Source organism: Corythoichthys intestinalis, chromosome 2 (assembly GCF_030265065.1).
Source record: "Corythoichthys intestinalis isolate RoL2023-P3 chromosome 2, ASM3026506v1, whole genome shotgun sequence".
Taxonomy (NCBI): Eukaryota; Metazoa; Chordata; class Actinopteri; order Syngnathiformes; family Syngnathidae; genus Corythoichthys; species Corythoichthys intestinalis.
In genome coordinates, this window is record NC_080396.1 from 63,101,634 (window position 1) to 63,115,050 (window position 13,417).

Genomic DNA, 13,417 nt, shown 5'->3' on the forward strand with positions numbered 1-13,417 from the left:
AAGCTTTATTGGTGGATTTTCTCAAGTTAAAGCGCCACACAGAAATTAATAGCTTTAATTGTGTAAGCAGGATGTGTATATTATTCTTATTTTTTAATTACAGGTGTTTTAGCTCATTTTAATTTATTTTATTTAATGGGCAATTTGTTTTTAATTATTTGTTTATATTTTACAAATGTAATGTAGTATTCAATTATATTGTATATTTGATGTTGTATAACTTTAGTTCGTATGTGAATATTAATTCCTACTTGTTTTGTTGTGGTCGGAGGGTTTTGTATTGAACACGGGCCGTGTTGGTTATTAATATAGCAGAGCAGACAGCAGTAAATCAACAAAGACAAGTCAACTGTGCCCCGATCTACCACTCAAGAGATCTGATGGACTCAAAAAGTAGGTTACGATTGCACATTAGTTTGAAAATTGACTGAATCCACCGTATTTTTACACGAGTGACTTCCGGCCCGATCCTAGCTCCCGGTATTAGTATTGACGCAGGAGGGCCGCGTCTCACGTCAAATAATAAACTCTGCCGTTCTTTTCACGTGCGTAGCGTTGAGCCGCTTCTGGGACACATCTAACATGCGGCAGCACTGCGACTGGTGTGCATTGGCTGATTGACTCTAACGCCAGCGTTCACTGTGTTCTCGCGGCGGCCACGTTGTTGCGCCATTGACGTTTCTGGGTTATATTGTCCTACCGTGTTGGTCCTCATTATAGTAGAGAAGATGGAGTAAATATAATCTACACAAAGAAACTGTAACCCGATCGACTCACAGCCTCGAAAAGTAAGGGTTATATTACGTCAGAAACCCGTTCGGTACGCGTCCGTTCCGAACCGAGCACCACGTACCCAAACGGTTCACTACTATTACATGTACCGTTACACCCTTAATGTGTGAATAAACTGAAACTGAGCTAGTCACTTAAACAGTGCCTATCCATTAGCTCAGGTGTCAAAACCTGATATGTTGAAATCAATGTTGGAAACTTCAACTTCAAATTTCAGTGTTTTTGATTTACCTATATGAACTTATTTAAAAAAAAAAAAAAACAACAACAACAACAAAAAACACCATTTCAACTGGGAAGGCTCGCATTGAGAGTGATCATGAGGCTGTTTGATTTTGCCTAAAAAGAAAATCCCGATTATTTTTCTCTCAAACACGATTTTCCAATATCAATTACGATTTCATGGCAAAATAAAAAATAATGACAAATAAAGTATTCGGAATGTCTTCTTTTTAAACTTTTTTTGTCTTTATCAGAACTGAAAGTGCCAGTGGGTTTATCTGTTAAAACACACACACGAACAATCCTTTGGGATTAAGAGCATTTTACAACAGACTCTAGTTTCTTAATTAAATCTATAATGAAAGAAGACAGTGCATATACCATTTGAACAAAATCCAAAATGAGAAAAGGTAGTCAATATGCCTGTACAATACATGGTTTGAATATCACCATCGCGATATGTGCATGCTTAACAGGGGTGTGACAAACTATCGAAATGGTGATATATCGTGATACTTTGTATCCCAAAAGGTTATCAATATGCAGGTTCTCGTGTTTGGAGGAGAAAGAATACTGAATTGCATCTGAAGAACACCATACCCACTGTGAAGCATGGGGGTGGAAACATCATGCTTTGGGGCTGTTTTTCTGCAAAGGGACCAGGACGACTGCTCTGTGTAAAGGAACGAATGAATGGGGCCATGTATCGAGAGATTTTGAGTGAAAATCTCCTTTCTTCAGCAAGGGCATTGAAGATGAGACGTGGCTGGGTCTTTCAGCATGACAATGATCCCAAACACACAGCCAGGGCAACAAAGGAGTGGCTTTGTGAGAAGTATTTCAAGCTCCTGGAGTGGCCTAGCCAGTCTCCAGATCTCAACCCCATCGAAAATCTGTGGAGGGAGTTGAAAGTCCGTGTTGCCCAACGACAGCCCCAAAACATCACTGCTCTAGAGGAGATCTGCATGGAGGAATGAGCCAAAATACCAGCAACAGTGTGTGAAAAGCTTGTGAAGAGTTACAGAAAACGTTTGACCTCCGTTATTGCCAACAAAGGGTACATAACCAAGCATTGAGATGAACTTCTGGTATTGACCAAATACTTATTTTCCACCATGATTTGCAAATAAATTCTTTAAAAATCAAACAATGTGATTTTCTGTTTTTTTTTTTTTCCCACATTCTGTCTCTCATGGTTGAGGTTTACCCGTGTTTACAATTACAGGCCTCTCTAATATTTTCAAGTGGGAGAACTTGCACAATTAGTAGTTGACTAAATACTTATTTGCCCCACTGTATATATAAATTGTTGTCTCGCCCACACGGGCGGTATGGTCTGTCCTTTTCAAGCTCGGGTCCTCTACCAGAGGCCTGAGAGCTTGAGGGTTCTGCGCAGGATCTTAGCTGTCCCTAGGATTGCGCTCTTCTGAACGGAGACGTCGGACGTTGTTCTTTGTATCTGTTGGAGCCATGCCATATATATACAGTATATAGTATATCTTATACAGTATATATACAGTATATTAGGGCTGTCAAAATTATCGCTTTAACGGGCGGTAATTAATTTTTTAAATTAATCACGTTAAAATATTTGACGCAATTAACGCACATGCCCCGCTCAGACAGATTTAAATGACAGTTCAGTGAAATGCCCACATGTTAATTGTGTTTTATGGAGTTCTGCCGCCCTCTGCTGGCCCTTGGGTGCGACTGATTTTATAGGCTTCAGCACCCATGAGCATTGTGTAAGTAATTATTGACATCAACAATGGTAGGCTACTAGTTTATTTTTTGATTGAAATTTGTACAAATTTTATTAAAACGAGAACATTAAGAGGGGTTTTAAAATAAAAATTTCTATAACTTGTACTAACATTTATCTTTTAAGCACTACAAGTCTTTCTATCCATGGATCCCTTTAACAGAATGTTAATAATGTTAATGCCATCTTGTTGATTTATTGTTATAATAAACAAATACAGTCCCTATGTACCGTATGTTGAATGTATATATCCATCTTGTGTCTTATCTTTCCATTCCAATAATAACTTACAGAAAAATACGGCATATTTTATAGATGGTTTGAATTGCGATTAATTGCGATTAACTACGATTAATTAATTAATTTTTAAGCTGTAATTAACTCGATTAAAAATTATAATCGTTTGACAGCCCTTCTTATATATATGTATGTATATATATATAATGTATATATAATGTATATAATGTATAAGAAGGGGGAAATATCACTTTAAAAAAACAATCCTAATAACAATGATTATTATCTTATTTATTATCTTATTATTATATATCAAATAATAATAATTAAATATAAAAAAGTTTTTAGAATACATTTTGAAAAGTAATTAAACAAATTCCTTTTTTAAAAAGGGTGGGGTGGGGCTCTGCTACTCCTTCTGTTGTGCATGCCTTGGCCACCTTGGCGCAGTGTAATACAGACATTGAAATATAAATATATAATAAATAATAATATAAATAAATAATTTTTAAAACATTACATATAATATAATAAATGTCTACAATTGAGTACTTTTAAATTGGCTGGTATGAGCATTGTTACAGTTTATGCATATTTTGCTGAGTTTTGTTGCTTGGAAGGTTGTCGGCAAAAAAAAAAAAAAAAGAAAGAAATAGTCAAAAGTTACCCCGAACTGCATATAAGTTTTGTTTGGAAAATCACCGTGTTTGACTTGGAGAAGAAACAATTTCAGATTCAGACAACTTTATTAATCCAAGTATGGGCAATTCAATTTACAGCTTCCACGTCCAAATGCACATCATTTTTGTATACAAAAAGGTCATGTTCAGCCTTACTTTCTAAATAAGGTGCTGTGAGAAGCATTCTAAGCATATTAGCATTTGCTCTAATACGGAATATGATTTACATATGCTTTTTAACTGCTAATTTTGGAATACCTCATGTTCTTTACTGTACTTTACTTCTGATAAATAAGCAAAAATAGGAAAAATGCAGGCCCCTGGGTGACAACATGGAGAACCATTGCTTTAGCAGATAAAACAGGACTGCATTAAGTGTGGATCTTTCAACTCCACTCATTCTGTTTCCAAATGCCGTGATTGTGAACGCTTACATTGGGCACTTCACTGCGGTTGTCCACCACATCTTCCTTATATTAAGGGCCACACTTGGTGTTTGCTAGCCATTCATTGTGTTCCCTCATAGATAACTATCTTCGCTGGCCACGTAGGAAAAGCCATTGAATGCATTGTTGGCGCTCGTGCTGGCGTTGAATTCTGGCGTCCGACTTACAGAATTAGGAACCATTTCTCTGGTGAACTCGGGGTCGATATGCTGAGTGTCGGCAGGGCCCCTCTGAAAAATTGGAGAAGAACAATGGTTGATGGAGGTAACGCATTCACAAATATTGACAATAAAGTCCTTATCACATGAATGAACTAGCGAACAGATACTCACCACGTTCGGGTTGTAAGGAGGAGTGATTCTCTTGTGGTAAATGTCATCCCAGTTGATTGGAGAGAAAAATGTGTGATTCTTGATTTCTAACTAGAAAGACACACAAACACACACATAAATATCACATTTCATGAATTAATTGTAGTTTGTAGTTCCAATTTTAAAGATACGTACAAAGTCGGCGATGGCCCCGAAGCGTCTGTGCTGGTCCTTTTGCAGGAGACCCTCTAGCAGAGAGCACACGGCCTCAGATTTTCCTGGTGGGAGCAGCAGAGGCTTATGGAGAATGGCATCATACATTTCACCGACGTCACGGCTGTAGAAAGGAGGCTACCGTAAGGGGAATGGGCAGATGTTATTAACGGCTAACAAACACATACTTTCACATAACTTGTTAAGATGCACACATACTTACCAGACTGTATATCATTTCATAGAGCACAGCTCCAAGACACCACCAGTCAACTGTCCTATCATACGGTTCCTTGCGAAGAACTTCTGGTGCTAAGTACTATGTTTGCGAATGTACAAATTAAGAGCAGGAAGCAAACATTACATGCACACATACACAATGTAAACTCGAATAATATCCCTGTCACGAGCTATTTAGATTAATTGAAATACTGTACATCCCTTCAATTCACCTCTGGTGTTCCACAGAACGTTGAGGTGGTCCCCTCTGGCTCCACACCTTCTTTGCAGAGGCCAAAATCTGTCAGCACTACATGGCCCTGCACAGAGCAAACACAAGCAGTAGGTTGCACATGCGGGTCATTCCAGAATTGGAGGGCATTTTGATTCAGATTTCTCGAAGAAGAAAAAAAAAGAGGCATCACTTTTAAGGTTTTCTGCTACATGACCCTCAATAACAGGAGAGAGCGTACCAAAACTTGATTACTGGTAACTCATCTTACAGATAAATGACATGATTTTTTTCATATTTACAATACAGTATTTTGCATAATCACAGTAACAGGGTTGCCAATCTGTACTAATGTTAGCTTTTTCTTTAGAGTAGAAGCAAGCTGTTAGTTAGCTGTTACTGCTGACCAAAAGAATATACTTAATTATGAAAATAAGTGAATAAAAAACAAACAAACTCTATTCTAAATGTCTAAGCAGCTGAACATTACAGGTTATACACTTCTGGCCAAAAGTATTGGCACCCCTGCAATTCTGTCAGATAATGCTCAATTTCTCCCAGAAAATGATTGCAATTACTAATGCTTTGGTAGTAATATCTTAATTGATTTTGCTTGCAATGAAAAAACACAAAAGAGGATGGAAAAAAATTAAATCATTATCATTTTACTCAAAACTCCTAAAATGGGCCAGACAAAAGTATTGGCACCCTTTGAAAAATCATGTGATGCTTCTCTAATTTGTGTAATTAACAGCACCTGTTACTTACCTGTGGCACAATTACTAAATCACACATGCAGCCATTTAAAATGGGTTAAGGTTGACTCAACCTCTGTCCTGTGTCTTTGTGTGTACCACATTGAGCGTGGAGAAAAGAAAGAAGACCAAATAACTATCTGAGGACTTGAGAAGCAAAATTGTGAGGAAGCATGGACAATCTCAAGGCCACAAGTCCATCTCCAAAGACCTGAATGTTCCTGTTGTTACTGTGCGAAGTGTCATCAATAAGTGTGAAGCCCATGGCACTGTGGCTAACCTCCCTAGATGTGGACAGAAAAGAAAAATTGACGAGAGATTTCAACAAAAGATTGTGCGGATGGTGAATAAAGAACCTCAACTAACATCCAAACAAGTTCAAGCTGTCCTGCAGTCCACGGGTACAACAGTGTCAACTCGTACTATCCGTCGGCGTCTGAATGAAAAGGGAGGATACCCAAGAAGACCCCACTTCTGACCCAGAGACAAAAAAAGCCAGGCTGGAGTTTGCCAAAACTTACCTGAGAAAGCCAAAAACGTTTTGAAAGAATGTCCTCTGGTCAGATGAAACAAAAGTAGAGCTTTTGGGGAAAATGCATCAACATAGGGTTTACAGGGGGGGAAAAAACAGGCCTTCAAAGAAAAGAACACGATGCCCACAGTCAAACATGGCAGCGGTTCCCTGATGTTTTGGGGTTGCTTTGCTACCTCTGGCACTGGACTACTTGACCGTGTGCATGGTATGATAAAGTCTGAAGACTACCAACAAATTTTGCAGCATAATGTAGAGCACAGTGTGAGAAAGCTGGGTCCCCCTCAGAGGTCATGGGTCTTCCAGCAGGACAATGACCCAAAACACACTTCAAAAAGCACAAGAAAATGGTTTGAGAGAAAGCACTGGAGACATCTAAAGTGGCCAGCAATGAGTCCAGACCTGAATCCCAAAGAACATCTGTGGAGAGATCTGAAAATGGCAGTTTGGAGAAGGCACCCTTTTGAGACCTGGAGCAGTTGGCCAAAGAAGAATGGTCTAAAATTCCAGCAGAGCATTGTAAGAAACTCATTGATGGATACCGGAAGCGGTTGTTCGCAGTTATTTTTGTCTAAAGGTTGTGTTACCAAGTATTAGGCTGAGGGTGCCAATACTTTTGTTTGGCCCCTTTTTGGAGTTTTGTGTAAAATGATAAGGATTTAATTTTTTAACATTGTCTTTTAGGGTTTTTTCATTGCAAGCAAAATAACTGAAAATATTACTACCAAAGCATTTGTAATTGCAGTCATTTTCTGGAGAAATTGAGCATTATCTGAGAATTGCATTTTCAAGACTTTTTGCCAATGTATACAGTGGGGCAAATAAGTATTTAGTCAACCACTAATTGTGCAAGTTTTCCCACTTGAAAATATTAGAGAGGCCTGTAATTGTCAACATGGGTAAACCTCAACCATAACAGACAGATTGTGGAAAAAAAAACCAGAAAATCACATTGTTTGATTTTTAAATAATTTATTTGCAAATCGTGGTGGAAAACAAATTTTTGGTCAATACCAAAAGTTCATCTCAATACTTTGTTATGTACCCTTTTTTGGCAATAACAGAGGCCAAACGTTTTCTGTAACTCTTCACAAGCTTTTCACACACTGTTGCTGGTATTTTGGCCCATTTGTTCATGCAGCTCTCCTCTACAGCAGTGATGTTTTGGGGCTGTCCTTGGGCAACACGGACTTTCAACTCCCCCCCTCACCCCGTGGCGTCAAAATGATAACAAAAACGGTGAGCAAAAATCCCAGAACCATACGGGGGGACCTAGTGAATGACCTACAGAGAGCTGGGACCACAGTAACAAAGGCTACTATCAGTAACACAATGCGCAGCCAGGGACTCAAATCCTGCACTGCCAGACTTGTCCCCCTGCTGAAGAAAGTACATGTCCAGGCCCGTCTGCGGTTTGCTAGAGAGCATTTGGATGATCCAGAAGAGGACTGGGAGAATGTGGTATGGTCAGATGAAACCAAAATAGAACTTTTTGGTAGAAACACAGGTTCTCGTATTTGGAGGAAAAATAATACTGAATTGCACCATACCCACTGTGGAGCATGGGGGTGGAAACATCATGCTCTGGGGCTGTTTTTCTGCAAAGGGACCAGGACAACTAATCTGTGTAAAGGAAAGAATGAATAGGGGCCATGTATCGAGAGATTTTGAGTGAAAATCTCCTTCCATCAGCAAGGGCATTGAAGATGAGACATGGCTGGATCTTTCAGCATGACAATAATCCCAAACACACAGCCAGGGCAACAAAGGAGTGGCTTCTTAAGAAGCATTTCAAGGTCCTGGAGTGGCCTAGCCAGTCTCCAGATCTCAACCCCATAGAAAATATGTGGAGGGAGTTGAAAGTCCGTGTTGCCCAATGACAGCCCCAAAACATCATTGCTCTAGAGGAGATCTGCATGGAGGAATGGGTCAAAATACCAGCAACAGTGTGTGAAAAGCTTGTGAAGAGTTACAGAAAACGTTTGGCCTCTGTTATTGCCAACAAAGGGTACATAACAAAGTATTGAGATGAACTTTTGGGATTGACCGAATACTTATTTTCCACCATGATTTGCAAATAAATTCTTTAAAAATCAAACAATGTGATTTTCTGTTTTTTTTTCCACATTCTGTCTCTCATGATTGAGGTTTACCCATGTTGACAATTACAGTCCTCTCTAATATTTTCAAGTGGGAGAACTTGCACAATTAGTGGTTGACTAAATACTTATTTGTCCCACTGTATGTGTATGTGTATATACATATATATTAGGGCTGTCAAAATTATCGTGTTAACGGGCCGTAATTAATTTTTAAAATTAATCACGTTAAAATATTTGACGCAATTAACGCACATGCTCCGCTCAAACAGATTAAAATGACAGTGTCATGTCCATTTATTACTTGTGTTTTTTGTGTTTTGTCGCCCTCTGCTGGCGCTTGGGTGCGACTGATTTTATGGGTTTCAGCACCATCCATGAACATTGTGTAATTATTGACATCAACAACGGCGAGCTACTAGTTTATTTTTTGTATGAAAATTTTGCAAATTTTATTAAAACAAAAACATTAAGAGGGGTTTTAATATAAAATTTCTATAACTTGTACTAACATTTATCTTATGAGAACTAGAAGTCTTTCTATCCTTGGATCGCTTTAACAGAATGTTAATAATGTTAATGCCATCTTGTTGATTTATTGTTATAATAAACAAATACAGTACTTATGTACAGTATGTTGAAAGTATATATCCGTCTTGTGTCTTTCCATTCCAACAATAATTTACAAAAAAATATGGCATATTTTATAGCTGGTTTGAATTGCGATTAATTACGATTAATTAATTTTTCATTCATTCATTCATTCATTTTCCATGCCGCTTTTTCCTCACAAGGATCGCGGAGGTGCTGGAGCCTATCCCAGCCACCTATGGGCAGTAGGCAGGGGACACCCTGAACTGGTTGCCAGCCAATCGCAGGGCACAAGGAGACATACAACCAGTCACGCACACACTCATACCTACGGACAATTTAGAGTGTTCAATCAGCCTACCATGCATGTTTTTGGGATGTGGGAGGAAACCGGAGTACCCGGAGGAAACCCACACATTAATTTTTAAGCTGTGATTAACTCGATTAAAGATTTTAATCGTTTGACAGCCCTAATATATATATATATATATATACACAGTGGGGAGAACAAGTATTTGATACACATACAATGGGAAAACCCATTGGCAGTGTATCAAATACTTGTTCTCCCCACTGTATATATATATATATATATATATATATATGTATATATGTATGAGTAAACCTCTCTGAGACGTTCCACGAATAATAATTAACATTTGAAAAAATGTTTACTAAAACAAATGCTGCCAGAGTTACAAGAGACAGCACTGAAACCAATAAAGGAAATAGTATATTTACCCATATTTACTGTTTGTATAACTCTAACGCACCCAATATAAAATAAATAGCATTTAAATCATAGTTTAAGAAAACAACTATGGATGAATGTTGAGGCAGAAGAGCACGCATGTGAGTGATTGGAATTTGCAGCGCCATGGCAACAGGCCAATATGGGAGAAAACAACTACAGGAGGATGCCTGCTGACTACGGAAGCCGACATGAGAATCGTGCTGACTGAGAGACCCAACGTGTGCATCATGCAGCTGACTGAGCGAGACGAGCAGCGGATGGGGAAACCTACAAGCCCACGTCTGGACCACCAAATCATACCATCAGCTCTTCTGGTAACCAACAATGGACAGTCCAGAACAACGAACGGACATTCTCTCCTCCCTCAAGGAACATTTGATAACAGAGGAACCCGTTGGACACTCTGCAGTCACTTGATGCTGAGGCCGGCAAAATCCTCAACACTCGTTGCCCTAACAACAGTAGAGCACGAACTCTCCTGCCCAATCCGCAACAGACAATAACCCTAAACAACGCCAAAATACACCCTTCTTCCGGCTCACAGCCTGCCCCAGAAAAGCTTTCAAAAGACTGAATTCTTTAGCTAGTGCTAGCTTTTCTTGGGAATCTTTTGTTTACCTGTGATTGCTGATCCTGGATCCAGCCTCCCTCTTTGTCTGGTTCTGTTTGCTGTTTTTGCCTTGCTGTCTGATTGCTGTCGATTTGGAATAAATTGTCAACTTGTGTTTCGAAGCCTTTTTCCAGCTTTAAAAATGGAGTTAGTAGAAGGGGTTAAAACTAAGGTGAAAGCGTGGAGTTTGGCCTTTTGGCCGGGTTGGTCGGCTTGCGCAGGCCCGGGTCATTGGAATTGTTCTAGCGCGGTTCCGACGATTTGGCTGGCGTGATTCCGGCAATCTGGCTATAAGGTTAAATTCCAACACCAACAACCCCCCCCCCCCCCAAAAAAAAAAAAAAAAACTGAAATTCAAATTTCATTTTAACTGTATTACTTGAGATTTAATTACAGTAGGTCATTGAAGGATTGGAAAACTGCATTTTTTACGGGAGTATTTTGCATGTGGATTTTTAAAATTTTGAAGGATGGGGCATCAAACTTCCTTCAATTCTGCAATGACCTTAACCGCACATAAATAACAAAAGTGCTAAAGATAACACCACTATGTTCATAGTTGGCATAGTCGTTTGATAATGTATTTTTTGTTGTTTTTTCATTTCCTCTTCTGTCTGCTTCCTTCCTTTCTGTCCCCCCATAACCCTTCCCTGTTGGCTGCTTTCTCCTAATAAGAAAACATAATGAACAACCACGATGGGAGTATATCAAACATTGTGATACATTAAAACCGTTCAGACCATAAGGACAGTAACATTCTCCTTCTCTGTGTCTAAGCAGCTGAACAGGACTGGTTAAAAATAAAAGCCAACTATCACTTATTGACAGGTGTGAGAAAAAGTGTTAATAGATGAACACTGACTCACCTGAGAATCCAAGAGGATATTTTCTGGCTTCAAATCCCTGCGATCAAAAAACCCACACACAGATGATTTTAATTGGAATGAATGGACAGACATCACTAAACCTAACAATTAATGATAAATATCTTATAACATAGGTGATGGAACATTTTTCCAAGCGTCCCAGTACTTGTGCTGCAATTTTTTAAAACTGATATGCATAGTTGATGGTGTCCCAACCTTAACAAGAGAAAATATTGTATAGTTCTATTTTGGAATATGTCTGACCTGTAGACAATGTTGAGTGAGTGAAGGTAGCCGATAGCGCTTGCCACCTCTGCAGTGTAGAACCTTGCTCTAGGCTCGGAGAAACATCTCTCACGCTGCAAATGAAAGAAGAGCTGCGCAACGTAGCGCAAGTACAAAAGTAGGTACAATTTAACACCTGAATCCATACTTATTTGCTCGTTTTAATTCCTTGCGCCTACTTCTCCTCCATTCACATAATCGAGTACAAAGTAGAGCTTCTCTGTAGTCTGGAAGGAGTAATGTAGCCGAACCAGGAAGGGGTGTTGTAGACTTTTTAGCAGCACGTTTCGCTCTGCCATGATGTTTTTTTGCTGTGAAAGGCAACACATAGTGCTAAAAAGTAAATAGACATGCATCCAAATGCATCAACAAATACACTTTCAGCTGTCATCACAGTCGGCTACGGTTGAATGTACAGTGGTATGAAAAAGTATCTGAACCTTTTGGAATTTCTCTTATTTCTGTATAAAATCACCATCAAATGTGATCTGATCTTTGTCAAAACCACACAGATGTAAAAACAGTGTCTGTTTTTTAACTATTATTATTAAAAACACCCAAACATTCATAGGTTGTCATATTTCAATGAGGATAGCATGCAAACAATGACAGAAGGGAAAAATAAGTGAACCCACTGCCTAAAGGGACTTAAAGAGCAATCACAACCAATTTTTAGCAAACAGTTTAAGTCAGGTGTGTGCCCAATCACTGATGAGTGGTTTAAAGCTGCCCTGCCCACTATAAAACACACACCTGGTAAGAACTGTCTTGATGAGAAGCATTGTCTGATGTGCATCATGGCTCGGTCAAAAGAGCTGTCTGAAGACCTGCGATCAAGGATTATTGATTGTATAAAGCTGGGAAAGGATACAAAATCATATCTAAAAGTCTGGATGTTTATCAATTGACAGTCAGAGAAGTTGTCTACAAATAGAATTTTGCACTGTTGCTTCTCTCCCATATAGTGGCCGTCCACCAAAGATGATGCCAAGAGTTCAGCGCAGAATACTCAGAGAGGTAAAAAAGAACCCTAGAGTGTCTGCGAAAGACTTACAGAAATCACTGGCACAGTCCAATATCTCTGTGCACATATCAAATATATGTAAAACTATGGCCAAGAATGGTGTTCTTGGGAGGACTCCACAGAGGAAGCCACTGCTGTCTAAAAAAACATTGTTGCTCGTTTAATGTTCGCAAAAAGGCACTTGGACACTCCACGGAAGTTTTGGCAAAACTCATCCTCACCGTGAAGCATAGTGGAGGTAGCATCATGATTTGGAGCTGTTTTGCTGCCTCAGGGCCTGGACAACTTGCAATCATTAATGAATTCAAAAGCTTATCAGGATGTTTTGCAGGAAAACCTGAGGCCGTCTGTCAGACAGTTGAAGCTAAAAAGAGGATGGATGCTGCAACAAGACAATGATCCAAAACACAGAAGTAAACCAATTTCAGAATGGTTTCAGAAAAACAAAATACATGTTCTGGATTGGCCAAGCCCAAGTCCAGACTTGAACCCCATTGAGATGCTGTGGCATGACCTAATGACAGTGATTCATGCCAGACGTCCCAGGAATCTGACTAAGCTACAGCAGTTTTGTAGAGAAAAATGGGCTAAGATTAGTCCTGTTCGATGTGGCAGACTGATCTGCAGCTATAAGAAGTGTCTGAAGTTATTGCTGCCAAAGGGGGTCCACAAAATATTAAATGCGATGGTTCACTTACTTATTTTTCCCCCTTCTGTCATTGTTTGCATACTATCCTCATTAAAATATGAAAAACTATAAATGTTTGGGTGGTTTTAATTAAAGCAG

The 13,417-nt window shown here is 39.1% G+C and overlaps 1 protein-coding gene across 1 annotated transcript in view; it reads right to left on the reverse strand.

Moving 5' to 3' along the window:
- Positions 1-3,752: 3,752 nt before the first annotated feature.
- sgk2a (serum/glucocorticoid regulated kinase 2a) overlaps positions 3,753-13,417 on the reverse strand; it is a 31,767-nt gene continuing 22,102 nt past the window's right edge. The window contains exons 6-13 of the mRNA XM_057830619.1: positions 11,786-11,917; positions 11,586-11,698; positions 11,322-11,358; positions 5,116-5,202; positions 4,887-4,982; positions 4,646-4,801; positions 4,472-4,561; positions 3,753-4,369 (exon numbers count right to left, since the gene is read on the reverse strand). Of these exons, the coding sequence (XP_057686602.1) occupies positions 4,214-4,369; positions 4,472-4,561; positions 4,646-4,801; positions 4,887-4,982; positions 5,116-5,202; positions 11,322-11,358; positions 11,586-11,698; positions 11,786-11,917 (867 nt within the window). The 3' untranslated portion in view covers positions 3,753-4,213. The remainder of the gene's footprint in view (positions 4,370-4,471; positions 4,562-4,645; positions 4,802-4,886; positions 4,983-5,115; positions 5,203-11,321; positions 11,359-11,585; positions 11,699-11,785; positions 11,918-13,417) is intronic.